The 27,988-nt window shown below is 41.8% G+C and overlaps 1 protein-coding gene across 1 annotated transcript in view; it reads right to left on the reverse strand.

Moving 5' to 3' along the window:
• Positions 1-27,988, reverse strand: part of cacna1ea (calcium voltage-gated channel subunit alpha1 Ea) — an 84,045-nt gene that overhangs the window by 48,404 nt on the left and 7,653 nt on the right. The window contains exons 4-6 of the mRNA XM_082956592.1: positions 1,407-1,510; positions 1,008-1,123; positions 820-873 (exon numbers count right to left, since the gene is read on the reverse strand). Coding sequence (XP_082812718.1) covers positions 820-873; positions 1,008-1,123; positions 1,407-1,510 — 274 coding nt within the window. The remainder of the gene's footprint in view (positions 1-819; positions 874-1,007; positions 1,124-1,406; positions 1,511-27,988) is intronic.

Genomic DNA, 27,988 nt, shown 5'->3' on the forward strand with positions numbered 1-27,988 from the left:
AAACTTTTAAGAAGGCACACCTGTTAATTGAAATGCATTCCAGGTGACTACCTCATGAAGCTGGTTGAGAGAATGCCAAGACTGTGCAAAGCTGTCATCAAGGCAAAGGGTGGCTACCAACACTTTTTTGGTTACTACATGATTCCATATGTGTTATTTCATAGTTTTGATGTCTTCACTATTATTCTACAATGTAGAAAATGTTAAAAAGAAAGAAAAACCCTTGAATGAGTTGGTGTGTCCAAACTTTTGACTGGTACTGTATATTGTGAGTACACACAAGCCCAGATATATTACAAAAACAGGGTAGCACACACGTTTAAGAGTTTTGCGAGACAAAACTGCTCAAAATAGTTACACTGTTATGAGAAAGTGTTAGTAAATTACTTTCACAGAGTCAACCAAACAGATTGTACTGTAAGTTCCAAAACTCAATGAGACATAATGTATACATATCATGCCTCAGGAGAGACTGAAGTTAACAGTGAGATTCAAAACACCTACTTTTCCTCGCTAGCACTTAAGATTGTTTGTGGTTATCTATGTATCATGCACAGCGCATAGGGTAATATGATATTATTAAATTACAAATAACAATTACAATTTTCTACAAATGATATGTTTCAGTCTAGGCCAATGTTTTAGTTATGCTTACAGTGTGTGGTTGCATTAGAGGACAGGCAGATGAGAAATATTCTCATGGTAGACAGTCATGTGTACAAAACAGAATGCCATAAATCCAGTACAGACAGATAAACAGTAAACTAATGCAGGGGTCTAAAGACAATATAACCAATGGGGCCATCTTTCCATTCTTACCATCAAGAGCAGAAGGTCCTAAATTCTTATTCTCCTCCGCAAGCATCACCTCTTCTGCAAAACAGACCCAACAATGAAGTCTGATTCATACAGTAGGAAAGTAAATATCAAGAACATTTTTGAGGTAACCTTTTAAAAGCATGACATGTACTGGGTCTATAGTGTAGTACAGACAGTGGTTTCAGTACCTGCTCTGTTGATCCAGGCTCGGTAGCCATTGAGTTCCCGCTCAATTTGCTGTTGCCTCCGTAGCTTCATGAACGCCCTGCGGTTTTCCACCCGCTCCCTCTCCTTGGCAAACTCCCTGCAAACACAACAGCAGATAATGACTATTCTGGGACCTGCTGTTCAGCGCTAACCTGACCTCCCTCATCATTCAGACACCATGGGAGAGAAGTAGTGTGGAGGGGGGGGGGGGGGGGACTCTATCCTTGTCTCCTTTCCATGCAGTTAACTAGAGCATATTGTGCATTCACCTTTTGAAAAAAAAACATGAAGTTGTACAGACGGTGACAGAGTGTATAAAATACATGTCAGCCACCCTGGCACAATGAGGCGGTGCTGCTGTAATGTTAAGGTGGACTCACCCTGAGAGAACTCCCAAAACCAGGTTCAGCACGAAGAAGGAGCCGATGATTATCAGAGGGATGAAGTACATGCAGTTCCACGTGGGGCCTAAGGCATCGTTGGTCTGTGGAGATACAAAACAAACAGCAGACAATAACCAGGAGCTATTGAATCCAGGAGAAAGCACTGTATTGTTATACTGTATACCAACACAAAAAATGGAGCCCCACATTGTTGTTCTGCACCTGAGATCCATGAATATAAATCATATTTTGACATCATCATCAATGCATGATTTGTGCAAAGTGCAAGTTACAGTCCTGTCTCAAGACAGGATTGAGCCCAATATGGACATGCATGTCTCTGGCTCTGTTCCATCCTACAGTCAGAGTTTATTAATCCATTAGTGAGAGTGGGATGCAATGAGAGAGGAACCAGTGGTACTCCAACTGAAGTGTTGAGGCAGTGCAGAGCTGCAGAAGGAGCCGTAAACAGTCTGGGCTCCAGATACCTTCCACACACACAAAAAATTATAATATCGGCACAAATACCACAAAGTCATGGTACCAATATTATAATTTTGTGTGAACCATGTTCAAATCATCTATGACTTTGTTGATCTTCACAATCAAGTTTAGATACTTTTGGATGATTTGGACATGATGCGTGAAAAATGCTAATATCGGTACCAGGACCTGGTTGGGATTGGTGCCACAAATTCTTAAACATTAGCATTTGGAAACAGTCCCAGGGAAATAAGACCAAAGCATGGCATGGATTAGCTTGTCCATAGACTGCTTACAGGTTAAGGAAACCAATGTGTCATTTGGTAATTTGGGTGAGCTATCCCATAATTATCTAAAAGGTGGTGTTACCATGATCCCAAGCAATTGTTAACAAGTAAAAATGGCTATGACTAGCTGACTAAAGCCAGTGTAAAGCGTACTGGCTTGCGTTCCATTGACCTGCTGTGCACTGTCTGCATGCTGCTGCACCTTGGGTATCTGTGCTTTATCAGACAGCAGCGTTCAGAGTCAGAGAGTGGTAGTCTTTAACAAGCCATTAGGCTGTACCCCACATCCTCAGTTTCACAGTTATACAGAGCTCTCAATAACTTAATGAGGGGGCCTATTTTGTTCTCTACCTCCATGTGACAATTCCCTTTGTCCACGATTCATAAACGGTTTTCACTGTAACTTGAATGTGGACTTTGGGGAACATAATGGATATATATGAAACTGAAAACCAAGTTGATCTGCGTTAAATAAAACAGAATGATATAGTGTGCAGCAGGGAGGCAGAGGCAGCAACTGCCTGCTGGTGTCTCAATCCTAGAGAGAACAGAAGTATTGATTGGCTCTGGGCCAACATGAGAGGGGAGGTTGGATCCTGTATGGCAGTAAGTGGATTCTGTATCAGAGAATGCAATGAAAACAATAAAGAGCAGCATCTGTACTCAACCTTGTTTTAGCAGACTGCAATGAAGTGGATGGAATGGTTTGTTTGTGAGTGACTTACTGGCTGACTAAGAGTCTGAGTACGTGTACATATGAAGCGTTTCACTCCAAAACGCTATATACTGTATCCACTTTCAGAAATGTTGGTCAATTCGTTTTTATTGTTTAAAGAAATTATGAAAGAGATTGGTGGGTTTTTTCACTATCTTATCAAGGCATGGGGTTGTTCAATGACAGACACACATTTGTTTAAAATCTATCACTTGATGGTTTCATTTCGGAGAGGCAAATAATCATGTTTTTATGCACTTCACTCTTAGACAAGTAGTACTGCTAGGTTTCACACAGTAGGTTTTACACAGTCAAATGTAACAAATAACTAAACATTCTATAAAGAAATGTACAAAATATACATTTGTGACATCAATATTATTGTTATTATTATTTTTGTAATTTTTTTTATAATTCAATACAGTAATATGAGCTCTGTATGTAATTTTTTTTTTTTAAGTTTGGCATGGGCCCTCGAATCCTGAAGGTTCTACAGCTGAACCATTGAGAGCATATTGGCTGTATCACTGCTTGGTATGACAATTGCACCACCCTCGATTGCATGGCGCTGCAGAGGGTTGTGCAGACAGCCCAGTTTCCTATTCTTACTTTGCATGTGTTTTTTCTAGTAATACATTGTTATTGATTATTGCATTGTTGGGTTTTGAGTTCGCAAGAAAGGCATTTCACTGTACTTGAAAACATTTACATTTTACATTTTTGTCATTCAGCAGATGCTCATCCAGGGCGACTTAATGTAAGTACATTCATCTTAAGATAGCTAGGTGAGACAACCACATATCAGAGTCAAATATTTTGGATAAGAACATTTCATTCCAGTTAAACAATGGATATATAGAATTTGCAGAAAAACACATTTTCATACACAAATCTCTAATTACAAATCGAAGAAAACAGTAATATTTTACACACACATGAAGGAACCCATAAGCAATCATTACTGATGAAAAAAACTAAATCAGAAAAATTGGTGGATGTAGCGTTTTGGAAATTAACTCTTCATGTGCACATGTGTGTTTGACTGAGTGTGTGTGTGTGTGTGTGTGTGTGTATGTGCATGCGGTGTTTGCATTCCTGTAGAAAGGAATATAAAACAGCAAACAGTATTAGAGACTCTTGTCTGCTAGCCCTTTTAACCACCAGAGCAGACTCTCATTCTCTACCCTCCACTGTCTCTCTTCATTCCTTAATAAATTCCATTCACCATAATGTAAGTCAACATAATATAATCACGGCAGAAAATCATCTGCTTCCATCAATTTAAATAAAGTGCCATGAAAGCAGTGAGCAGAAAGTATGACCTGGCATCTATGCTCTGTGGGTAGGCCTATCATACACTGTGCTACACTGGTAGTCAAGCAGTGAAAATGACATCTTTAATCAAAATCAATTCAATGTATTTTCCAATACCTTACGGAAGATGTGTTAGGATAATCTTTCCGTGAATCTCAATCCCAGGGTATCTATGATCTAAACCGTATGATTACCCTGGTGAGGACAGTGGTTTTCAGAGGTTGTGTAGCATATGGCAAGCATGTTATCCAGAGTAAAGCCACAGGCATTTTCATTTTCAAATTAGCATTTTGATAAAATGCTGAAAGGAGATAAAAGATTATGTTCTTGTGTCCAGGCCCTTTTCACTATATTGAGTCATTTTGTCAACACGTCACAACTTCCGCCGAAGTCGGTCCCTCTCCTTGTTCGGGCGGCGTTCGGCAGTCGATGTCACCGGCCTTCTAGCCATCGCCGATCCACTTTTCATTTTCCATTTGTTTTGTCTTTGTCTTACACACCTGGTTCCAATCCCCCAATTACTTGTTAATTATTTAACCATCTGTTCCCCCATGTTTGTTTGTTAGTAATTGTTTGTCTTGTATACGGTCCGTTATTGTGGGCTCGGTATATTTTGTTGTATTTTGTGAATACTTGAGTAAAAGCTCCAAAATGCAGGTGGCTCAGCCTAGCTCAGTGCTTTCTGTGGTGGTGGGGCTGCCAGCGGAAAATACGGAGCGTAGAGGTTCGTGATGTTCTCTTGTTGCACCGTGATTGGTTCAGTGTTCTGTTGCTCATGGGGACACTACATCACCACAACATCTACGGGGATTGCTCGGAAATTCAAGCCCCTTGTGTGCTACCATAGAGTTACATTTGAAGTGCCCATTTAAGGCGGCTTAATGTCATTGGCCACAGATAAAATTACGTTAAATCCTGTTATATCTACAGTAGCTTTGATTGGACTTTCAAAATCTTAGCTATCAAGCTAGCAGTCATCATAATGAATCAAGTCGACAATCTACTGGCAAATCCTTTCAATTCTTGTCATGTGAAGAGAAATAATGAAGAGCAATTATAGAAAAAACATATCGGTGGTCATTGGCCATTGGACATAAACATTACACAAGTTGGAAAGCGCAAATTCAACAATGAATGGTTTGGAAGACATCAGATTGCATTGCAAAGCAATCACTAGCCTGCTATTCAGTGGAGTGGGTGTGTGGTCCCAAGTCTGGGTTTAAGGGTCCAAGCTTACGAGGATAAACATTCAACATTGGCCATGCTGTCAATCCAGCATGACCTCTGCTGCGCTCAAAACAACTGGAAATTCGGAATTGCGAAATCTGACGTCTGAGTTAAAGACAACTGGGAACTCCGAAAAAAAAGAGCTCCGACGGTCATCCAACTCGGAATTGCAAGTCGGGAACTCAGGCCTCCTTCTAGAGCTCCGACCTGAATATCACTGACATCATCATGATTCGACCTTTTTTTTTTCAGAGTTTATAGAGAATGGCAGACTTTGATGGCAAAATTTGCCTACGAAGGACTGCCGCGCCACCTTCCTGTTCAAGTAAGCACAGCACAAGGGAAAGGGGAAAACCTAGTCAGTTGTCCAACTGAATGTATTCAACTGAAATGTGTTCTCCGCATTTAACCCAACCCCTCTGAATCAGAGAGGTGTGGGGGGCTGCTTTAATCAACATCCACATCTTCGGCGCCCGGAAAACAGGGGGTTCTTCTGCACCCCCTGCCTTGCTCAGTGACAGAACAACAGATTTTTACCTTGTCAGCTTGGGGATTCAATCCAGCAACCTTTCGGTTACTGGCCCAACGCTCCAACCACTAGGTTACCTGCCGCCTTGAATCCAAAAATGTATTGTATGCTGCTGAAAAAATTATGTAATATGCCAGGGAGATATGTTCAGTGCCTTCGGAAATATTCAGACCCCTTGACTTTTTCCACATTTTGTTACGTTACGACCTTATTCTAAAATGTATTAAATTGTTTTTTCCCTCTTCAATCTACACACAATACCCCATAATGACAAAGCAAAAACAGGTTTTTATACATTTTTGCGAATTAAAAAAAATATATATGGAAATATCACATTTACATAAGTATTCAGACCCTTTACTCAGTACTTTGTTGAAGCTCCTTTGGCAGCGATTACAGCACCAAGTCTTCTTGGGTATGACGTTACAAGCTTGGCACATCTATATTTGTGGAGTTTCTCACATTTTTCTCTGGAGATCCTCTCAAGCTCTGTCAGGTGTGTACCACATGTGGACTCCAATCAGGTTGTAGAAACATCTCAAGGATGATCAATGGAAACAGGATGCACCTGAGCTCAATTTTGAGTCTCATAGCAAAGGGTCTGAATGCTCAAGTAAATAAAGGTTTTGATTTGATATCTGTTTTTTATTTGTAATACATTTGAACAAAATTCTGAAAACCTGTTTTTGCTTTGTCATTATGGGGTATTGTGTGTCGATTGCTAAACATTTTTTTTTATCCGTTTTAGAATAAGACTGCAACGTAACAAAATGTGGAAAGAGTCAAGGGGTCTGAATACTTTTTGAAGGCACTGTATACTGTAGCTAAGAAAGTAATACTAAGTGTATGTTGTGTAGTAAGCTCTTAGGAGCCAATGTGCCCCAACCTAATAATTTGTTCCCTTTTCCCCTCATAATTTTGCCTACTGTTCTGACTTGATGGTGCACATGTAGCCTATAGCCTGTTTTAGAGAAATGTAATTATAAAATATTGTAAGAGCTTTCATTGTCTGCTTCTATGCACCCTTTATTTATCCTACGGTTCTGACTTGGTGTACAGGGAGAATACTGTAAGGACTGCCCATGTTCTAAATTCTGTCGCTCTGCTGAACAAATAGTTATATTGACAACTGTACGTCCGTCCTAGTTCGCTCATTAATGTCTTAATCGAAATTACGGATTGCCTCTTATCTACTCGTCGTCCCCTTATGCAATAGTTTGTCCATCGAAGTTGACAGTAGAAATCACATTTGTTTAAGCAAGTCAGCCATATCAGCTATGTTTTTTAAAAGGCAGTAAATGAGGCTGAATGAACTGTTTCGCTGCCAGACAAGGCTCTGCTGATAGCTAGGTGTAGCAATAGGAAGGTGTTTTCGGACTGCTGTTGGGACTCTGCTGTTGGGACAGCTTTATGTAGGCCCTAACAGTTGTGGGCACTGTTTGTCACCATTATAGTATCATTCATGTACTGTTTAGTGTTGTGTTGTGTAGTGTAGTGTCTTTGCTGGCATGCGTCAAACATTTTGGGGGGGGAGTTTGCCCCACCAAGATTTGGCCCTCCAACAACACTTTCCGCAGCATCTGGTGTGCCATCCAGGGACCAACCAGGACCAACCCTGCTTTGTTTCAGAATCAAGCCAACAGTGAGATGCAGGGTGGTATGCTGCTGACGAATCTATGGATGGAGGACAGGGGGAGTTAACCATTAAACTTCACACAGTAATACAACTGCTCCTCCTAGTCCAGCAGCTGTACCCTTTTCATATTGAAAGAGTATAAGGAAGAGTATAATATCGAGGCAGTGTTATGTTACGTATACTGTAATATGGATAACTGTTGGCTGTCATTTGGCAGCAACAGATGGGGAGAGTAACAGTGTGCTATATATAGGACAGTATTCTTATCCCTCAGAGTCCCAAGATAATACGTAATGAAATGGAAATCAAAAGCTGTGAAGCAGCAGTCAGACATGTAAGACTCATCACAACTCTCTGCAGTGTCAACAACGTCATCTCAGTCATCTCATATTGCTAGTTGAATCTGAAGGAGAAAAATCATGGAATCAGAATTTCATATTAGCTTCCAGGACTCTAATCAGAAATCAATCAGCTGCACTGAACAGAAAGCCCAGATCATTGAGTAAAACTCAAGGTTACTTTCGTTACCCCGGTTCTCTAATATTATGAAGTGAAGGGCGGTGGGTGGAAAGTCACAAGCTCAATTATAATAGTCGCTGACCATAGGCATAAAAGCAGGGTTGGGCAACAAGGAAACCTTGGAAAAACCTGGGGCAAACCTTAGGCACGAATGGTGAACTGACAGTTCATGCAGCTCGCTCACTCAGTTTGCGGTCCTACAAAAAGCATAAAACCTCAGATACAGAGCATTGGTAATGAATTATCTGTTTTTAGGCATGCAGTAGCCCCAAGACAAGCCCTGTGTATTTTTTTTCTCAAAAGTCTCATGGAATGTAGGCCTATTTTGAACACCACACATTGGCTGCTACTGTAGGCTAAATGACAGAACAGCTATTTCCATATTTATTTATTTATTTATTTTTTATATTAAAATGTTATTTTCTGCATTGTTTTTGATGGTAGGCCACAATGTTAGGCCTACATTACGATCAAATAGCCACAGTAGCCTACTTGGCCACTGTTAAAACTAACTTAAAGCGGGTACAGCCTCAGTGCTCACAGTAAACGCACCCAGGAAGTTGCATAGAATTTTCACAACGTTCAAGTTTGCGCTCAGCAGACCTGACATTTTCTCAGTGCCCAAAAATTGGTGGGGTTAACATTGGCTGGCACTCTGGATAGTCTCAATGACTTCGAGAGGCAACCCTGTCATATCCAGATTTAACCTCTCACGGGCCAGGCCCAGAGGGTTATGGTGTCCAGGTGAGGGTGGAAAATATCAGTTTGCTTGGGTCAGAAGATCTCTGCGTAACGGGAGTTTCCAGGGCTTGTCGTACAGCAAGAGAATGATCTGCCTGGCAATCGAGGGGCTACCAAGAGCTTTATTTCCTCACTTTGAGTAGATTGGGGTGTATGAGGGATAGAGGAGGAAAAGTGTAAAGCAGCACCCTCGGCCAAGAGTGTGCCAGCGCGTCCACATCCAATGGTGTGTCTTCTGCTAGTGCAAAGAACAGCGTGCAGTCCACGTTTTCATACAATGCGAAGAGACATTTATCCGGTAGCATCAAAGCAGATTGGTAGGCTAGCAGTAGGGACATAACATTACCAGAGAGGAAAGTGCCTGCCAGCGATGAGGGTCTGGGGTTGGGTTGGTTGGCCACTCTACCACTGGTGGCTTGCCGAGGCCCAGCTCTTCCATGTATTTGACATTCATATTGGTAAAAAGTCTGTCCCAATTACATTTGGCTTCTGCCACGCAAGCTGGGATGGCTGGGAGGAGTTGCTTCCTCCTGTCCTACTAGTCCCTCTCTGCACTGCCACCCCCCATGGATTTGAGCCACTCAATGCTGAGTCTGGCCACTGCCTGTTTGCAGACATCGATGAGCAAATACTGTATCTGTCCTCCACCATCGATGCCCGGCTAAGGGTAGAAGAGGTCCTAGAGGTAAAGGCTTGCGCCTCCTCGTCCTCTTCCTCCACCAATGCCTGGAGGAGGTCAGTCCTGCCCTTGCTATTCTCCTCGTCGATGAAAGATACTCATTTAACAAGTACCTCTTGAGCCAGGCTAGCAGGCTCCATGGCTCCGAAAAACAGCTAATCCGAGAACAAAGTGAAACATAACTAGCGTTAGCCATGTGGGCGTATAGCCTAGCTAGTTAGCCCAGTGCTAGTCGGAGTAAGCTAATCCTTTAACTTCTTTGGGATATTTTGACGTCCGGATGAAAAGCGCGCCCAAAGTAAACTGCCTGCTACTCAGGCCCAGAAGCTAGGATATGCATATGCATTGGATAAAAAACACTCTAAAGTTTCTAAAACTGTTAGAATAATGTCTGTGAGTATAACAGAACTGAAATGGCAGGCAAAACCCCGAGGACAAACCATCCCCCCCCAAAAGAAATCATCCTACCACTGATTTCAATGGCTGGCACTTTTATAATAGGGCGAAATCGTGCCCGATTGCAGTTCCTAGGGCTTCCACTAGATGTCAACAGTCTTTAGAAAGAGTTTCAGGCTGGTTTTTGGAAAAATGACCCAGAAATTGTAGTTTTTCTAGGTGGCTCCCATTTTGGTTTGTAGTGTTTTCATGAGCATGGACGAGTGTGCGTTCTTTTTGTTTATCTCCGGTAAAGACAATAACGATTCTCCGTCTTAAATTTGATCATTATATTTGCGTAATAGGATACCTAAGGTTTGATTATAAACGTTGTTTGACTTGTTTGGAAAAGTTTATTAGTAATGTTTGGGATTCATTTTGTATGCATCTTGACGGAGGGAAACTGAGTGGATTTTTGACTGAAGCGCGCCAGCTAAACTGAGTTTTTATGTATATAACGACCGACATTATCGAACAAAAGGATCATTTGTGAGGTAACTGGGACATTTTGGAGTGCCAACAGAAGAAGATCTTCAAAGGTAAGGCATATATTATATCGCTATTTCTGACTTTCGTGTCGCAACTCCCTGATTGAAAATGATGTTGTTATGCATTTGTGTGCTGGGCGCTGTTCTCAGATAATCGTATGGTTTGCTTTCGCCGTAAAGCCTTTTTGAAATCTGACACGATGGCTGGATTAACAACAAGGTAAGCTTTATTTTGACATATTGCACTTGTGATTTCATGAAAGTATAATATTTATTGCAATTTAATTTGAATTTCGCGCTCTGCAATTTCACCGGCTGTTGGCCAGGTGGGACGCTAATGTCCCACCTATCCCAAAGAATGTGAACAATGTAAGCCCAATGAAGCTAGTGCTTTCTTATTCTTGTAACGAACAAAAGTCTGTCTCTCGACTGATAAGCAGTGAAGCTAGGATGGTCAGTCTAGTAGTGAGGAGAAATTTGTGCTTTTTGAGGTCGGTTCGGTTTCAGTTCAATTATAAAAAAATGACGATTTCGGTTTTGATACATTTTTTATTATGTGGGTTGAATGCTGTAACAACACAGAATAAAACAATGAATGAAAGACTGCCCATTACTGCTTATCACTTATTAACCATTATTCATTCACAATTCATTCACAATATTTCATTTGTTGTGTATTTAGCTTTTTTTTAGTTGATGACTTGATTATTATTACAACATTCAGGAAGTCCTTCTGCTCACCCGACCTAGAATTCCTTACATTCAAATGCCGGCCATATTATCTCCCAAGAGAACTCTCGTCAGTTATCGTCACAGCTGTGTATATACCCCCTCAAGCAGACACCCCGACGGCCCTCAAGGAACTTCACTGGACTCTATGTAAACTGGAAACCATATATCCTGAGGCTGCATTTATTGTAGCTGGGGATTTTAACAAAGTAAATTTGAAAACAAGGCTACCTAAATTCTATCAGCATATTGATTGCAGCACTTGCGCGGGCAATACACTCGATCGCTGCTAGTCTAACTTCCGCGATGCCCTCCCTCGCCCTCCCTTCGCCAAATCCGACCACGACTCCATCTTGCTCCTACCGTCTTATAGGCAGAAACTCAAACAGGATGTACCCGTGACTAGAACCATTCAACGCTGGTCTGACCAATCGGAATCCACGCTTCAAGATTGTTTTGATCACGTGAACTGGGAAATGTTCCGGGTAGCCTCAGAGAATAACATCAATCTATATGCTGACTCGGTGAGTGAGTTTATATGGAAGTGCATTTGAAGATGTTGTACCCACTGTGACTATTAAAACCTACCCTAACCAGAAACCGTGAATGGATGGTGGTATTCCCTCAAAACTGAAAGCACGAACCACCTCATTTAACCATGGAAAGAGGACTGGGAATATGGCTGAATATAAACAGTGTAGTTATTCCCTCCGCAAGACAATCAAACAAGCAAAATGTTGGTATAGAGACAAAGTGGAGTCGCAATTCAACGGCTCAGACACGAGACGTATGTGGCAGGGTCTACAGGAAATTACTACAAAAAGAAAACCAGCCACGTTACGGACACCAACTTCTCGCTTCCAGACAAATTAACCTGTTGGGGCTAGGGGGCAGTATTTGCACGGCCGGATAAAAAACGTACCCGATTTAATCTGGTTACTACTCCTGCCCAGTAACTAGAATATAAATATAATTATTGGCTTTGGATAGAAAACACCCTAAAGTTTCTAAAACTGTTTGAATGGTGTCTGTGAGTATAACAGAACTCATTTGGCAGGCCAAAACCTGAGAAGATTCCTTACAGGAAGTGGCCTGTCTGACCATTTTTTGCCCTCCTTGATCATCTCTAACAAATACAGGGGATCTCTGGCATGACGTGACACTTCCTACGGCTCCCATGGGCTCTCAGAAGGCGGGAAAAAGCTGAACGATGTAATTCCATCCCCAGGCTAAAACACATTAGCGCGTTTGGCAAGTGCTCTATCAGAGGGCCATTAGACTGAGGCTCGTGCATGAGGGGATAGCATGCTTTTACTTTCACTCTGTTTGTAATAAAAAACGATTTCCCGGTCGGAATATTATCGCTTTTTTACGAGAAAATGGCATAAAAATTGATTTTAAACAGCGGTTGACATGCTTCGAAGTACGGTAATGGAATATTAGAATTTTTTTGTCACGAAATGTGCCGTGCTCGTAACCCTTATTTACCCTTTCGGATAGTGTCTTGAACGCACGAACAAAACGCCGCTATTTGGATATAACAATGGATTATTTGGGACCAAACCAACATTTGTTATTGAAGTAGAAGTCCTGGGAGTGCATTCTGACGAAGACAGCAAAGGTAATAACATTTTTCTTATAGTAAATCTGACTTTGGTGAATGCTAAACTTGCTGGGTGTCTAAATAGCTAGCCCTGTGATGCCGGGCTATCTACTTAGAATATTGCAAAATGTGCTTTCACCGAAAAGCTATTTTAAAATCGGACATATCGAGTGCATAGAGGAGTTCTGTATCTATAATTCTTAAAATAATTGTTATGTTTTTTGTGAACGTTTATCGTGAGTAATTTAGTAAATTCACCGGCAGTGTTCGGTGGGAATGCTAGTCACATGCTAGTCACATGCTAATGTAAAAAGCTGGTTTTTGATATAAATATGAACTTGATTGAACAAAACATGCATGTATTGTATAACATAATGTCCTAGGGTTGTCATCTGATGAAGATCATCGAAGGTTAGTGTTGCATTTAGCTGTGGTTTGGGTTTATGTGACATTATATGCTAGCTTGAAAAATGGGTGTCTGATTATTTCTGGCTGGGTACTCTGCTGACATAATCTAATGTTTTGCTTTCGTTGTAAAGCCTTTTTGAAATCGGACAGTGTGGTTAGATTAACGAGAGTCTTGTCTCTAAAATGGTTTAAAATAGTCATATGTTTGAAAAATTGAAGTTTTTGCATTTTTGAGGTATTTGAATATCGCGCCACGGGATTACACTGGCTGTTGAGTAGGTGGGACGCAAGCGTCCCACCTAGCCCAGAGAGGTTAAACACCTTCTTTGCTCACTTTCAGGAAAATACAATGCCAACATCGTGGCCTGCTAACAAGGACTACGGCCCCCCCCTCTCCTTCTCTGTGGCCGACGTGAGTAAGACATTTAAATGTGTTAACCCTCGCAAGGCTGCTGGCCCAGACGGAATCCCTAGCCGCGTCCTCAGAGCATGTGCAGACAAGCTGGCTGGTGTGTTTACAGACATATTCAATATTCAATCGCCATCACACTGCACACTGCCCTATCCCATCTGGACATAAGGAATAGCTATGTAAGAATGCTGTTCATTGACTACAGTTCAGCATTCAACACCATAGTACCCTCCAAGCTCATGATTAAGCTGGAGGCCCTGGGTCTCAACCCCGCCCTGTGCAATTGGGTCCTGGACTTTCTGACGGGCTGCCCCCAGGTGTTGAAGGTAAGAAACAACATCTCCACTTCGCTGACCCTCAACACTGGGGCCCCACAAGGGTGCGTGCTCAGCCCCCTCCTGTACTCCCTGTTCACCCACGACTGCGTGGCTATGCACACCTCTAACTCAGTCTGGCGACGACACAACAGTAGTGGGCTTGATTACCAACAACTACAGAGCCTACAGAGCCTACAGAGAAGAGGTGAGGGCACTCGGAGTGTGGTGTCAGGAAAACAACCTCTCACTCAACGTCAACAAAACAAAGGAGATGATTGTGGACTTCAGAAAACAGCAGAGGGAGCACCCCCCTATCCACATCGAAGGGACAGTAGTGGAGAAGGTGGAAAGTTTTAAGTTCCTCGGCGTACACATCACAGACTAACTGAAATGGTCCACCCACACAGACACATAGGAGACTGAAGAAATTTGGCTTGTCACCTAAAACCCTGACAAACTTTTACAGATGCACAAACGAGAGCATCCTGTTGGGCTGTATCACCGCCTGGTATGGCAACTGCACCGCACTCAACTGCAAGGCTCTCCAGAGGGTGGCGCAGTCTGCACAATGCATCACCGGGGGCAATCTACCTGCCCTCAAAGACCCCTACAACACCCGATGTCACAGGAAGGCCCAAAAAAATCATCAAAGACAACTACCATCCGAGCCACTGCCCGTTCACCCCGCTACCATCCAGAAGGCGAGGTCAGTACAGGTGCATCAAAGCTGCGACCAAGAGACTGAAAAACAGCTTCTATCTCAAGGTCATCAGACTGTTAAACAGCCATCACTAACTCAGAGAGGCTACTGCCTACAAAGAGACTCATATCATTGGCCACTTTAACCTGTTGGGGCTAGGGGGCAGTATTTTCACGGCTGGATAAAAAAACGTACCCGATTTAATCTGGTTACTAATGCTACCCAGTAACTAGAATATGCATATACTTATTATATATGGATAGAAAACACCCTAAAGTTTCTAAAACTGTTTGAATGGTGTCTGTGAGTATAACAGAACTCATTTGGCAGGCAAAACCCTGAGACATTTTCTGACAGGAAGTGGATACCTGATGTGTTGAATTACCTTTAAGCCTATGCCATTGAAACACACAGGGGCTGATTAATGTTTTGGCACTTCCTATTGCTTCCACTAGATGTCACCAGCCTTTACAAAGTGTTTTGAGTCTTCTACTATGAGATCTGACCGAACAAGAGCCTTGGAACGGTGATGGCCGATTAGACTCTGGCGCGCGAGGTCATGTTGGGTACCCTCGTTCCAATACGTTTTAAAAGAGAATGCATTCGTCCACCTTGAATATTATTCATGTTCTGGTTAAAAAAGGCACTAATGATTTATGCTATACAACGTTTGACATGTTTGAACGAACGTAAATATATTTTTTCCCCTCGTTCAAGAAGTGAAGTCCGGCGGGCTTAGATCATGTGCTAACAACACGGAGCTTTTTGGACATAAATGATGAGCTTTTTTGAACAAAACTACATTCGTTATGGACCTGGGATTCCTGGAAGTGACATCTGATGAAGAGAATCAAAGGTAATGGATTATTTACATAGTATTTTCGATTTTAGATCTCTCCAACATGGCCGTTTGTCTGTATCGCAAAGCGTATTTTTCTGGGCGCAGTGCTCAGATTATTGCAAAGTGTGATTTCCCAGTAAGGTTATTTTTAAATCTGGCAAGTCGATTGCGTTCAAGAGATGTAAATCTATAATTCTTTAAATGACAATATAATATTTTACCAATGTTTTCTAATTTTAATTATTTAATTTGTGGTGCTGACTTGACTGCCGGTTATTGAAGGGAAACGATTTCCTGAACATCAACGCCATAGTAAAACGCTGTTTTTGGATATAAATATGAACTTGATAGAACTAAAAATGCATGCATTGTCTAACATAATGTCCTAGGAGTGTCATCTGATGGAGATTGTCAAAGGTTAGTGCATCATTTTAGCTGGTTTTATGGTTTTGGTGACGCCTGTCTTTGAATTGACAAAACATTACACACAGCTATTGTCAATGTACTCTCCTAACATAATCTAACTTTATACTTTCGCCGTAAAACCTTTTTGAAATCGGACAACGTGGTTAGATTAAGGAGATGTTTATCTTTCAAAGGGTGTAAGATAGTTGTATGTTTGAAAAATTTGAATTTTGACATTTATTTGGTTTCAAATTTGCCGCTCTTGAAATGCACCTGCTTTTGATCAGGGTGCACCACGGGTGGCACGCTAGCGTCCCACATAGCCCCAAGAGGTTAATAAATGGATCACTAGTCACTTTAAACAATGCCACTTTAATAATGTTTACATGTCTTACATTACTCATTCCATATGTACATATACTGTACCTTATACCATCTATGCCACTCATCCATATATTTCTATGTACATATTCTTATTCCTCCCTTTAGATTTGTGTGTATTAGGTAGTTGTTGGGGAATTGTTAGATAACTTGTTAGATATTACTGCACTGTCGGAACTAGAAGCACAAGCATTTCGCTACACTCACATTAACATCTGCTAACCAATACAATTTGATTTGATTTGATTCCAAGTCATCATCTAATTTCTATAGAGCTGCAGCCTATGCTATCTGACAAAATCACTATTTTAGTAGTTCTTCAAAGTAAATAAGGCATACTTTTATGACTGCTGAATACAAACTATCAATCACTTAGATAATGTATTTTCAGGTAGAAGCAACTGCTCTCTATCCCTCTCGATCGCGCATTCTTCTGTCTCTTCTCTTTGTCTTCATGTCTGCTCCACTGTAACCAAACGTAGCAGGTGTAAAAGAAACACACAGACCGACCGGACAAGTAGGCTCGTAATGGATTATGGTCATTATGGTTAATTACTATGTTGTCTGCACTAAACTATGTAGAATATTGGCCTGTTGAAAACTACAACTCCCTACTGCATCGCACAGTTCAGGCTTGATCTGATTCTGATCTCAAGAGAAACTGAGCAATATGCACATTGAGCAAAAAATAAACAAATCACCTACATTTTGTTAATTGCTCAGCACTATGGTCTAGTCAACGTGGCACGGTAGTGGCTTGTGATAAACAGAGAGAGCAAGCTTGTAATTTTACCCTTCCAGGTAGAAAAGCTAGTTGCTAGTGTAGCTAGCTTTGCGGCGGGCTAGCCAAAACAGGGATCAAGACTTGCATCTAAGCTAGCCAAGTCTCAGTAGCCTCCGTGTGATGTTACTGAGACAAAGGGAAGAAAAAGCTGAAAGCTAATTCTTATTCAAAGTGAAAACTTTCCTTTTGGTAAAGTCACCCAACACAAAAGACGAGGTGAAAAATCTGCACTCCGAAATGTAACCTCGCAGCACACCTGTGAACAATTAAGCAGGAAAACAGGGATCAAGTCATGCTGAAGAGAGCTTATATACTGTAGGTACTCTTTGTGAGGAACAAAGGTGAGAATGACCATAGGGCGAGTGGCTCCTTATCATGAGGGGAGTGGCTCATCTAATTCGCCACGCGTCCAGTCTGTCTCTTAATTGGTTCATCAAGCTTCTGATATTCAGGTGCATCAAGCTTCTGAGATTCAGGTGTATCCCACATGTGAGATAATGAAATTAATAATTGAAAGAGAACCAGTTTGAACTCAGTAACATCCTAACATGCTTATAATGTCCTAACACGATTATTATCATGACACAATGGTCAATCTGTAAGCAACTGATCTAACGTACAGATAATGGGTGTAACTGATCATTCAATGAATGGTGTCAGCATTAAATGTCTGCTAGCAACATTCCAGCCCGGCCCGATCATGCCCATGTGTTTAGGATGTAATTTAGTGGGATTAGATAAAGTGGGTTAGTGGGCAGGCAGATGGTAGTAGTGAGTCAGTGGAGGGAGGTTGGCTGGGAGATTAGGAGAATGAATGACCACCCTAACGCTCTAGCCCATTCACTGCACTTAATTCCCCTACTCACTTGACACAGATTCACTTCTCTATGGCTGCATTTAGACAGGCAGCCCAATTATGATATTTTTTAAACAACACAGTACCAGTCAAAAGGTTGGACACACCTACACATTCAAGGGGTTTTCTTAATTTTTACTATTTTCTAAATTGTATAATAATATTGAAGACATCAAAACTATGCAAAGCTGTCATCAAGGCAAAGGGTGGCTACTTTAAAGAATCTAAAATATGAAATATATTTTGATTTGTTGCACACTTTTTTGGTTACTATATGATTCCATATGTTAAATTTCATAGTTTTGATGTAGAAAATTGTAAAAATAAAGAAAAGCCCTCTTCAACCGATCGCTACCCGCTCCCGCCTGCCCGTCTAGCATCACTACTCTGGAAGGTTCTGACTTAGAATATGTGGACAAATACAATTAACTACTCCCCTTCCAGACTCACATTAAGCATCTCCAATCCCAAATTATATCTAGAATCGGCTTCCTATTTCACAACAAAGCATCCTTCACTCATGCTGCCAAACATACCCTCGTAAAACTAACTATCCTACTGATCCTTGACTTCGGCGATGTCATTTACAAAATAGCCTCCAACACTCTACTCAGCAAATTGGATGTAGTCTATCACAGTGCCATCCGTTTTGTCACCAAAGCCCCATATACTACCCACCACTGCGACCTGTATACTCTCGATTGCTGGCCCTGGCTTCACATTCGTCGCCAAACCCACTGGCTCCAGGTCATCTATAAGTCTTTGCTAGGTAAAGCCCCGCCTTATCTCAGCTCACTGGTCACCATAGCAGCACCCACGTGTAGCACGCGCTCAAGCAGGTATATTTCAGTGGTCATCCCCAAAGCCAACTCCTACTTTGGCCGCCTTTCGTTACAATTCTCTGCTGCCAATGACTGGAACGAATTGCAAAAATCACTGAAGCTGGAGTCTTATATCTCCCTCACTAACTTTAAGCACCAGCTGTCAGAGTAGCTTACCGATCATTGCACATGTACACAGCCCATCTGTCAATAGCCCACCCAACTACCTCATCCCCATATTTTTTTGCTCCTTTGCACCCCAGTATCTCTACTTGCACATTCATCTTCTACACATTTATCACTCCAGTGTTTAATTGCTAAATTGTAATTATTTTGCCACTATGGCCTATTTATTGCCTTACCTCCCTGATCTTACTACATTTACCCACACTGTATATAGATTTTCATATTGTGTTATTGACTGTACGTTTGTTTATCCCATGTGTAACTCTGTGTTGTTTATGTCGCACTGCTTTGCTTGATCTTGGCCAGGTCGCAGTTGTAAATGATAACTTGTTCTCAACTGGCCTACCTGGTTAAATAAATGTGAAATAAAAAAATACAAAAATTAGTGTGTCCAAACTTTTGACTGGTACTGTATGTCTTTCGACCAATCAGATCAGCTCTTGAACACTTGTTTTGGTACTGCCCATATGTAGCTTGCTTAGGTCGCAGGTACAGGAATGGCTAAAGAATTACAACATTTACCTGGAGCTAACTCTGCAAATAGCACTGCTGGGTGATTTGAAAAATTATAGTCAATTGATCAATAATATAATTATACTCTTAGCAAAACATTTGATCTTTAATTTACAATCTGTAGAAACTATGACAATAGAAAGGTTCAGGACTTTGGTGAAACATCACAGCACAGTTTTAAAAAAATATGGCTAATAGAAAACTAAACTGGATGGTGTTCAGACATAGATGGGAGGGTTGAGGGGAGCTGAAAGGTGAGACTAAAAATAACAAAAAAACAAGATAACTAATGTAAAATATACTGTGTCCATAAAATGTACAGTTGAAGTTGGAAGTTTACATACACCTTAGCCAAATTCATTTAAACACTGACATTTAATTCTAGTAAAAATTCCCTCTTAGGTCAGTTAGGATCACCACTTTCTTTAAGAACATGAAATGTCAGAATAATAGTAAAGAGAAGGATTTATTTCAGCTTTTATTTCTTTCATCACATTCCCAGTGGGTCAGAAGTTTACATACACTCAATTAGTATTTGGTAGCATTGCCTTTACATTGTTTAACTTTGGTCATACGTTTTGGGTAGCCATCCACAAGCTTCCCACAATAAGTTGGGTGAATTTTGGCCCATTCCTCCTGACAGAGCTGGTGTAACTGAGTCAGATTTGTAGGCCTCCTTGCTCGCACACGCTTTTTCAGTTCTGCCCACAAATCTTCTACAGGATTGAGGTCAGGGCTTTGTGATGGCCACTCCAACACCTTGACTTTGTTGTCCTTAAGCCATTTTGCGACAACTTTGGAAATATGCTTGGGGTTATTGTCCATTTGGAAGAACCATTTGTGACCAAGCTTTAACTTCCTGACTGATGTCTTGAGATGTTGCTTCAATATATCCACATAATTTTCCTCCCTAACGATGTCATCTATTTTGTGAAGTGCACCAGTCCCTCCTGCAGCAAAGCACCCCCATACCATGATGCTGCCACCCCCATGCTTCATGGTTGGGATGATGTTCTTCAGCTTGCAAGCCTCCCCCTTTTTCCTCCAAATATAACGATGGTCATTATGGCCAAACAGTTCTATTTTTGTTTCATCAGACCACAGGACATTTCTCCAAAAAGTACGATCTTTGTCCCCATGTGCAGTTACAAACCGTAGTCTGGCTTTTTTATGGAGGTTTTGGAGCAGGCTTCTTCCCTGCTGAATGGCCTTTCAGGTTATGTCGATATAGGACTCGTTTCACTGTGGATATAGATACTTTTGTACCCGTTTCCTCCAGCATCTTCACAAGGTCCTTTGCTGCTGTTCTGGGATTGATTTTGCACTTTTGTTTGCACCAAAGTACGTTCATCTCGAGGAGACAGAACGAATCTCCTTCCTGAGCGGTATGACGGCTGCGTGGTCCCATGGTGTTTATACTTGCGTACTATTGTTTGTACAGATGAACATGGTACCTTCAGGCATTTGGAAATTGCTCCCAAGGATGAACCAGACTTGTGGAGATCTAAAAAAAACATTCTGAGGTCTTGGCTGATTTCTTTTGATTTTCCCATGATGTCAAGCAAAGAGGCACTGAGTTTGAAGGTAGGCCTTGAAATACGTCCACAGGTACACCTCCAATTGACTCAAATTATGTCAATTAGTTTATCAGAAGCTTCTAAAGGCATGACATAATTTTCTGGAATTTTCCGAGCTGTTTAAAGGCACAGTAAACTTAGTGTATGTAAACTTCTGACCCACTGGAATTGTGATAGAGTGAATTATAAGTGAAATAATCTGTCTGTAAACATTTGTTGGACAAATTATGCACAAGGTAGATGTCCTAACCGACTTGCCAAAACTGTAGTTTGTTCAGAAGAAATTTGTGGATTCGTTGAAAAACAAGTTTTAATGACTCCAACCGAAGTGTATGTAAACTTCCGACTTCAACTGTATATAGTATGTATAAGCTGGAAGTAGAAACCTAAGTATTGTTGGCGCCGTATTGGATGGCCGCCGTTTTGCAAGCTCCAACCCAACTTTGCTATTTTGTGATTGTTTTGTTGTTTATTTTTACTCTATTTTCACGAAATGTTGCCACTGTTATTTCTTGCAACCGACAAGAACTCTTGAACATCAGATTGGCAGTTACTGACCCCAATTCCGGCTTCTACTTCGACTCATCTGCCCTGGGTTCTCTAAGTAATTCCAATCCAATTTTCGGGCTACCCAAGAGGGGTCACCGGCGTTACAGAGGCAAGAGGGGGGTCCTTGTAGGATTAAGGCGAAGGGAAATCCGGCCACTTCTTCTCTCCCTTCTATTGGGTAATGTACAGTCACTTGATAATAAGATGAATGACTTCCGATCACGGATTTACTACAAACGGGACTCTTGAAACTTCAATATTCTTTGCTTTTCAGAAACATGGCTCTCGGACAAGATACCCCCCACAGCTATCCAACTCGATGTATTCTCCATTCACCGTGCGGCCAGGACTCGGAGTTGGGGAAATCGAGGGGGGAGGGGTTTGCCTCTTCATCAACAACAACTGGAGTACTAATTCCAGCGCGGTGGAAGTGTCGACCCACTGTTTACCCATCTTGGAATACCTGATGTCAAATGCCGACCCTTCTACCTCCTGATGGCGTTTTCAGCTGTGATCGTGACTGCTGTATACATTCCACCTCAGGACAATAAAAATAACAAGCTGGCACTTAATTAACTGTACAAGGCTATAAACAAGCAGGATAACCTACACCAAGTGGCTGCCTTTCTGGTTGTCTGCGATTTTAATATAGCGCCACTAAGACACATCTCCAACACCAATAGGGGCGATAAAGTCCATACAAGGCCCTCTTTCATCCACCATTCGGCAAATCAGATCATGACTCCATACTTTTTCTTCCTGTTTACAAGCAGAAGCTGAAACAGGAAGAACCCGCGATTCGCTCCGTTGATAAATGGTCATCAGAATCAGAGGTTATGCTACAGGACTGCGCTGATTGGATTATGTTTCGAGACTCTTCCGAAAACATGGACAAGTTAACCACCCCCGTCACCGGCTACATTAGAAAATTCATTGGTGACATTGTACCCAGGGTGAGGGTTCACTGCTTTCTTAAGCAAAAGCCCTAGATTAACACCGAGGTTGGCGATAAACTAAAGAACAGGGCTACCGCACACAGAGCTGTAGTAGACAACCCTGAAGCTATGACCGAGAACAGGAATAAGTACAAGAAGGCCCGCTATGACCTCCGCAGAGTCATCAAACAAGCAAAAGGACAATATAGGAATAAGGTGAAATCATATGACACAGGCTTCGACGCCCACCACGTGGCAGGGGCTACAGTCAATTGCGGATTACAAAATAAGACCAAACCATGATCTGCCCAATGATGCCTCTCTAACCCACCACCGGCCCAGGTGACAGGCCCAGGCCGATAGTGGTCAAGTTCCTGAGGTTCAAGGACAAGATAGCTGTTCTGGAAAGCCGAGAACTTGAGACAAACGTATATCTTCCTCAACAAGGACTATCCTGAAGCTGTGCACCAGAAGAGGAAAGAATTGATCCCAGCCATGAAAGCTGCCGGAGCACATGGGAACTATGACAGGCTCATTGTCCACCCTCCCTCCCAAAAGCCTGGAAGGGATGAGAGAGCCAAGCCAATGAGTTCGTAGCTTCAACCCCGCAGCACACACACACACACACACATACTACACACACCAACTGATTTCTGGACTGCTGAATGTTTTTTTTCTCTCTTGCTTTGTTTGCTCTTTTCCATATCGTGTCTGTCTCTGATAAGCTACCCAGGAAAGGGCTGAAAATAGCCCATATTAATATATATAGCCTTAGAAATAAGGTTCATGAAATCAATAACTTGCTAACATCAGATAACATTCATAATTAGCCATTTCTGAGACTCACTTAGATAATTAATTTGATGATACAGCAGTAGCAATACAAGGATATAACATCTATAGAAGAGACAGAAACACTTATGGGGGAGGTGTTGCTGTATATATTCAGAGCCATATCCCTGTAATGCTTAGAGAAGATCTCATGTCAAATGTTACTGAAGTGTTGTGGTTGCAGGTTCACTTGGTACATCTAAAGCCTTTTCTTTTGGGGTGTTGCTATAGGCCACCAACTGCTAACAGTCAGTATCTAAATAATATGTGTGAAATGTTTGATAGTGTATGTGATGTAAACAGAGGTCTACTTTCTTGGGGACCTGAATATTGACTGGTTTTCATCAAGCTGTCCGCTCAAGAGGAAGCTTCTTATTGTAACCAGTGCCTGTAATCTGGTTCAGGTTATTAAACAAACCTACCAGGGTGTTTACAAACACTACAGGGACAAGACCATCCACATGTATTGATCACATTTTTACTAATACTGTAGAACTTTGTTCTAAAGCTGTATCCGTACCCATTGGATGCAGTGATCACAATATAGTGGCTGTTACCAGGAAAGCCAAAGTTCTAACAGCTGGGCCTAAAATATTGTATAAGAGATCATACAAAAGATTTTGCTGTGACTCTTATGTGGATGATGTTAAAAATATTTGTTGGTCTGATGTGATTAATGAGGAGCATCCAGACGCTGCACTTTATGAAATTGCTTCTTCCAATTATTGATAAACATGCATCTGTTAAAAAACTGACCGTTAGAACTGTTAAGGCTCCATGGAGTGATGAGGAATTGAAAAACAGTATGGTTGAAAGAGATGGAGCAAAAGGAGTGGCTAATACATCTGGCTGTACATCTGACTGGTGTAATTACTGCAAATTGAGAAATTATGTGACTAAACTCAACAAAAAGAAGAAAAAAACTGTATTATGAAGCCAAGATCAATGATATAATGAATGATGGAAAAAAACTTTGGAGTACTTTAAATGAAATTATGGGCAGAAAGACAAATTCAACTCCATCTTTCATCAAATCAGATGGCTTATTTATCACAAAACCATTTGATGTTGCCAATTACTTTAATGATTATTTAATTGGCAAAGTGGACAAACATAGGCAGGAAATTCCAAATGACAAACCTCTTGGCATTGACAACTTAGATGGAAACTACTGAGGGTGGTAGCTGACTCTATGGCCACTCCTATCTGTCATATATTTAATCTGAGTCCAGAGGAAGGCGTTTGTCCTCAGACCTGTAGTGAAGCCAAAGTAATTTTGCTACCCATGAGTGGTAAAGCGGCTTTTACTGGTTCTAACAGCAGACCTATCAGCTTGCTGACAGCTCTTAGCAAACTGTTGGAAAAAATGGTGTTTGACCATGTGTTATGGCTTTTAAACCTCTGCCATATCTTGGATTCAGAGCTATCTATATAATATAACTTTTCTTTAATGAAAACTTCTCTAATGTCAGACATGTAAAGTGTGGTGTACCGTAGAGCAGCTCTCTAGGCCCTCTACTCTTTCTATTTTTACCAATGACCTGCCACTGAAACAAAGCATGTGTGTCCATGTACGCTGATGATTCAACCATATACGCATCAGCAACCACAGCTAATGAAGTTACTGAAAACCTTAACAAAGAGTTGCAGTCTGTTTTGTAATGGGTGGCCAGTAATAAACTGGTCCTGAACATCTCTAAAACTAAGAGGATTGCATTTGGTACAAATCATTCCTTAAGTTCTTGACCTCAGCTGAATCTGGTAATGAATGGTGTGGCTGTTGAACAAGTTGAGGAGAATAAATTACTTAGCGTTACCTTAGATTGTAAACTGTCATGGTCAAAACATATACACTGCTCAAAAAAATAAAGGGAACACTTAAACAACACAATGTAACTCCAAGTCAATCACACTTCTGTGAAATCAAACTGTCCACTTAGGAAGCAACACTGATTGACAATAAATGTCACATGCTGTTGTGCAAATGGAATAGACAACAGGTGGAAATTATAGGCAATTAGCAAGGCACCCCCAATAAAGGAGTGGTTCTGCAGGTGGGGACCACAGACCACTTCTCAGTTCCTATGCTTCCTGGCTGATGTTTTGGTCACTTTTGAATGCTGGCGGTGCTTTCACTCTAGTGGTAGCATGAGAAGGAGTCTACAGTTGGTAGAGCATGGTGTTTGCAATGGTGTTTGCAATGCCAGGGTTGTGGGTTCGATTCCCACGGGGGGCCAGTATGAGAAAAAAAAAAATGTATGAAATGAATTGAAATGTATGCATTCACTACTGTAAGTCGCTCTGGATAAGAGCGTCTGCTAAATGACTAAAATGTAAAATGTCTAAAATGACAACCACACAAGTGGCTCAGCTAGTGCCGCTCATCCAGGATGGCACATAAATGCGAGCTGTGGCAAGAAGGTTTGCTGTGTCTGTCAGCGTAGTGTCCAGAGCATGGAGGCGCTACCAGGAGACAGGCCAGTACATCAGGAGATGTGGAGGAGGCCGTAGGAGGGCAACAACCCAGCAGCAGGACCGCTACCTCCGCCTTTGTGCAAGGAGGAGCAGGAGAAGCACTGCCAGAGCCCTGCAAAATGACCTCCGGCAGGCCACAAATGTGCATGTGTCTGCTCAAATGGTCAGAAACAGACTCCATGAGGGTGGTATGAGGGCCCGACGTCCACAGGTGGGGGTTGTGCTTACAGCCCAACACCGTGCAGGACGTTTGGCATTTGCCAGAGAACACCAAGATTGGCAAATTCAAAGAGGAAGGCATTGATGCTATGGACTGGCCCGCCCGTTCCCCAGACCTGAATCCAATTGAACACATCTGGGACATCATGTCTCGCTCCATCTACCAACGCCACGTTGCACCACAGACTGTCCAGGAGTTGGCGGATGCTTTAGTCCAGGTCTGGGAGGAGATCCCCCAGGAGACCATCCGCCACCTCATCAGGAGCATGCCCAGGCGTTGTAGGGAGGTCATACAGGCATGTGGAGGCCACACACACTACTGAGCCTCATTTTGACTTGTTTTAAGGACATTACATCAAAGTTGGATCAGCCTGTAGTGTGGTTTTCCACTTTAATTCTGAGTGTGACTCCAAATCCAGACCTCCATGGGTTGATAAATTGGATTTCCATTGATTATTTTTGTGTGATTTTGTTGTCAGCACATTCAACTATGTAAAGAAAAAAGTATTTCATAAAATTATTTATTTCATTCAGATCTAGGATGTGTTGTTTAAGTGTTCCCTTTATTTTTTTGAGCAGTATATATTCAATGGTTGTAAAGACGGGGAGAGGTCTGTCCGTAATAAAGAGATGCTCTGATTTTTTGACACCACACTCCAAAAATGAAGTTCTGCAGGCTCTAGTTTGTCTCATCTGATTATTGTCCAGTCGTGTGGTCCAGTGCTGCAAGGAAAGACCTAGTTATGTTGCAGCTGGCCCAGAACAGTGCAGCACGTTTTGTTCTTCATTGTAATCAGAGGACTGATATAAATACTATGCATGCCAGTCTCTCTTGGATAAGAGTTGAGGAGAGACTGACTGCATCACTTCTTCTTTTTATAAGAAACAATGAGTTGAAAATCCCAAATTGTTTGCAAAGTCAATGTACACACAGCTCTGACACACACACTTATCTCACCAGACATGCCACCAGGGGTCTTTTCACAGTCGCCAAATCCAGAACAAATTCAAGAAAGTGTACAGTATTATATAGAGCCCTTATTGCATGGAACTTCCTTCTATCTCATATTGCTCAAATAAAGAGCAAACCTGTTTTCAAAAAACAGATAAAGGAACACCTCACGGCACAACGCCTCTCCCCTATTTCACCTAGATAGTTTGTGTGTATGCATTGATATGTAGGCTACATGTGCCTATACATTTTTTTTAATGTAGTTCTGTCCTTGAGCTGTTCTTGTCTATTGATGTTCTGTATTATGTCATTCTGTATTATGTTTCATGTTTTGTGTAGACCCCAGGAAGAGTAGTTGCTGCTTTTGCAAAAGCTAATGGGGATCCTAATAAAATACTAAATACCAAATACCAGACAAACTCAATGCATTTAATGCATGCTTTGACAACAAAGCAATCAAGCCAGGTGTGAGGGCCGTCACCGACCCAGAGGATTAGACGATCTCACTCTCCGAGCTCAATGTGAGAAGGGTCTTTAATCAGGTCAACACCCGCAAGGCAGCGGGCCCCAACGGTATTCCAGGGCACATTTTCAGAGCATGAGCAGAACAGTTGGCAGGCATATTCACAGTAATTTTCAACCTCTCCTCTACCAATTCTGTAATCCCCACGTTTTAAGATGACCACAATCATTCCTGTTCCTAAGAACTCTAAGGCTTCATGCCACAATGACTACCGCACTGTAGCACTCACTTCTATAATCACAAAGTGCTTTGAGAGGCTACAGTAGTTATGGCACACATTAACTCCTCCATTCCAGCCACCCTAGACCCACTCCAATGTGTATAGCGCCCCAACAGATCCATAGATGATGCAATCTCAACTGCTCTCAACACTGCCCTCTCCCACCTAGATAAGAGGAATACCTATGTGAGAATGCTGTTAATTGACTACAGCCCAGCGTTCATCACCATTGTCCCCTCCAAGCTCGTCACCAAGCTTAGGACTCTGGGTCTGAACATCTCCCTCTGCA

The sequence above is a fragment of the Salmo salar genome, chromosome 10 (genome assembly GCF_965601325.2).
Source record: "Salmo salar chromosome 10, fSalSal1, whole genome shotgun sequence".
In the NCBI taxonomy this organism is placed as follows: domain Eukaryota; kingdom Metazoa; phylum Chordata; class Actinopteri; order Salmoniformes; family Salmonidae; genus Salmo; species Salmo salar.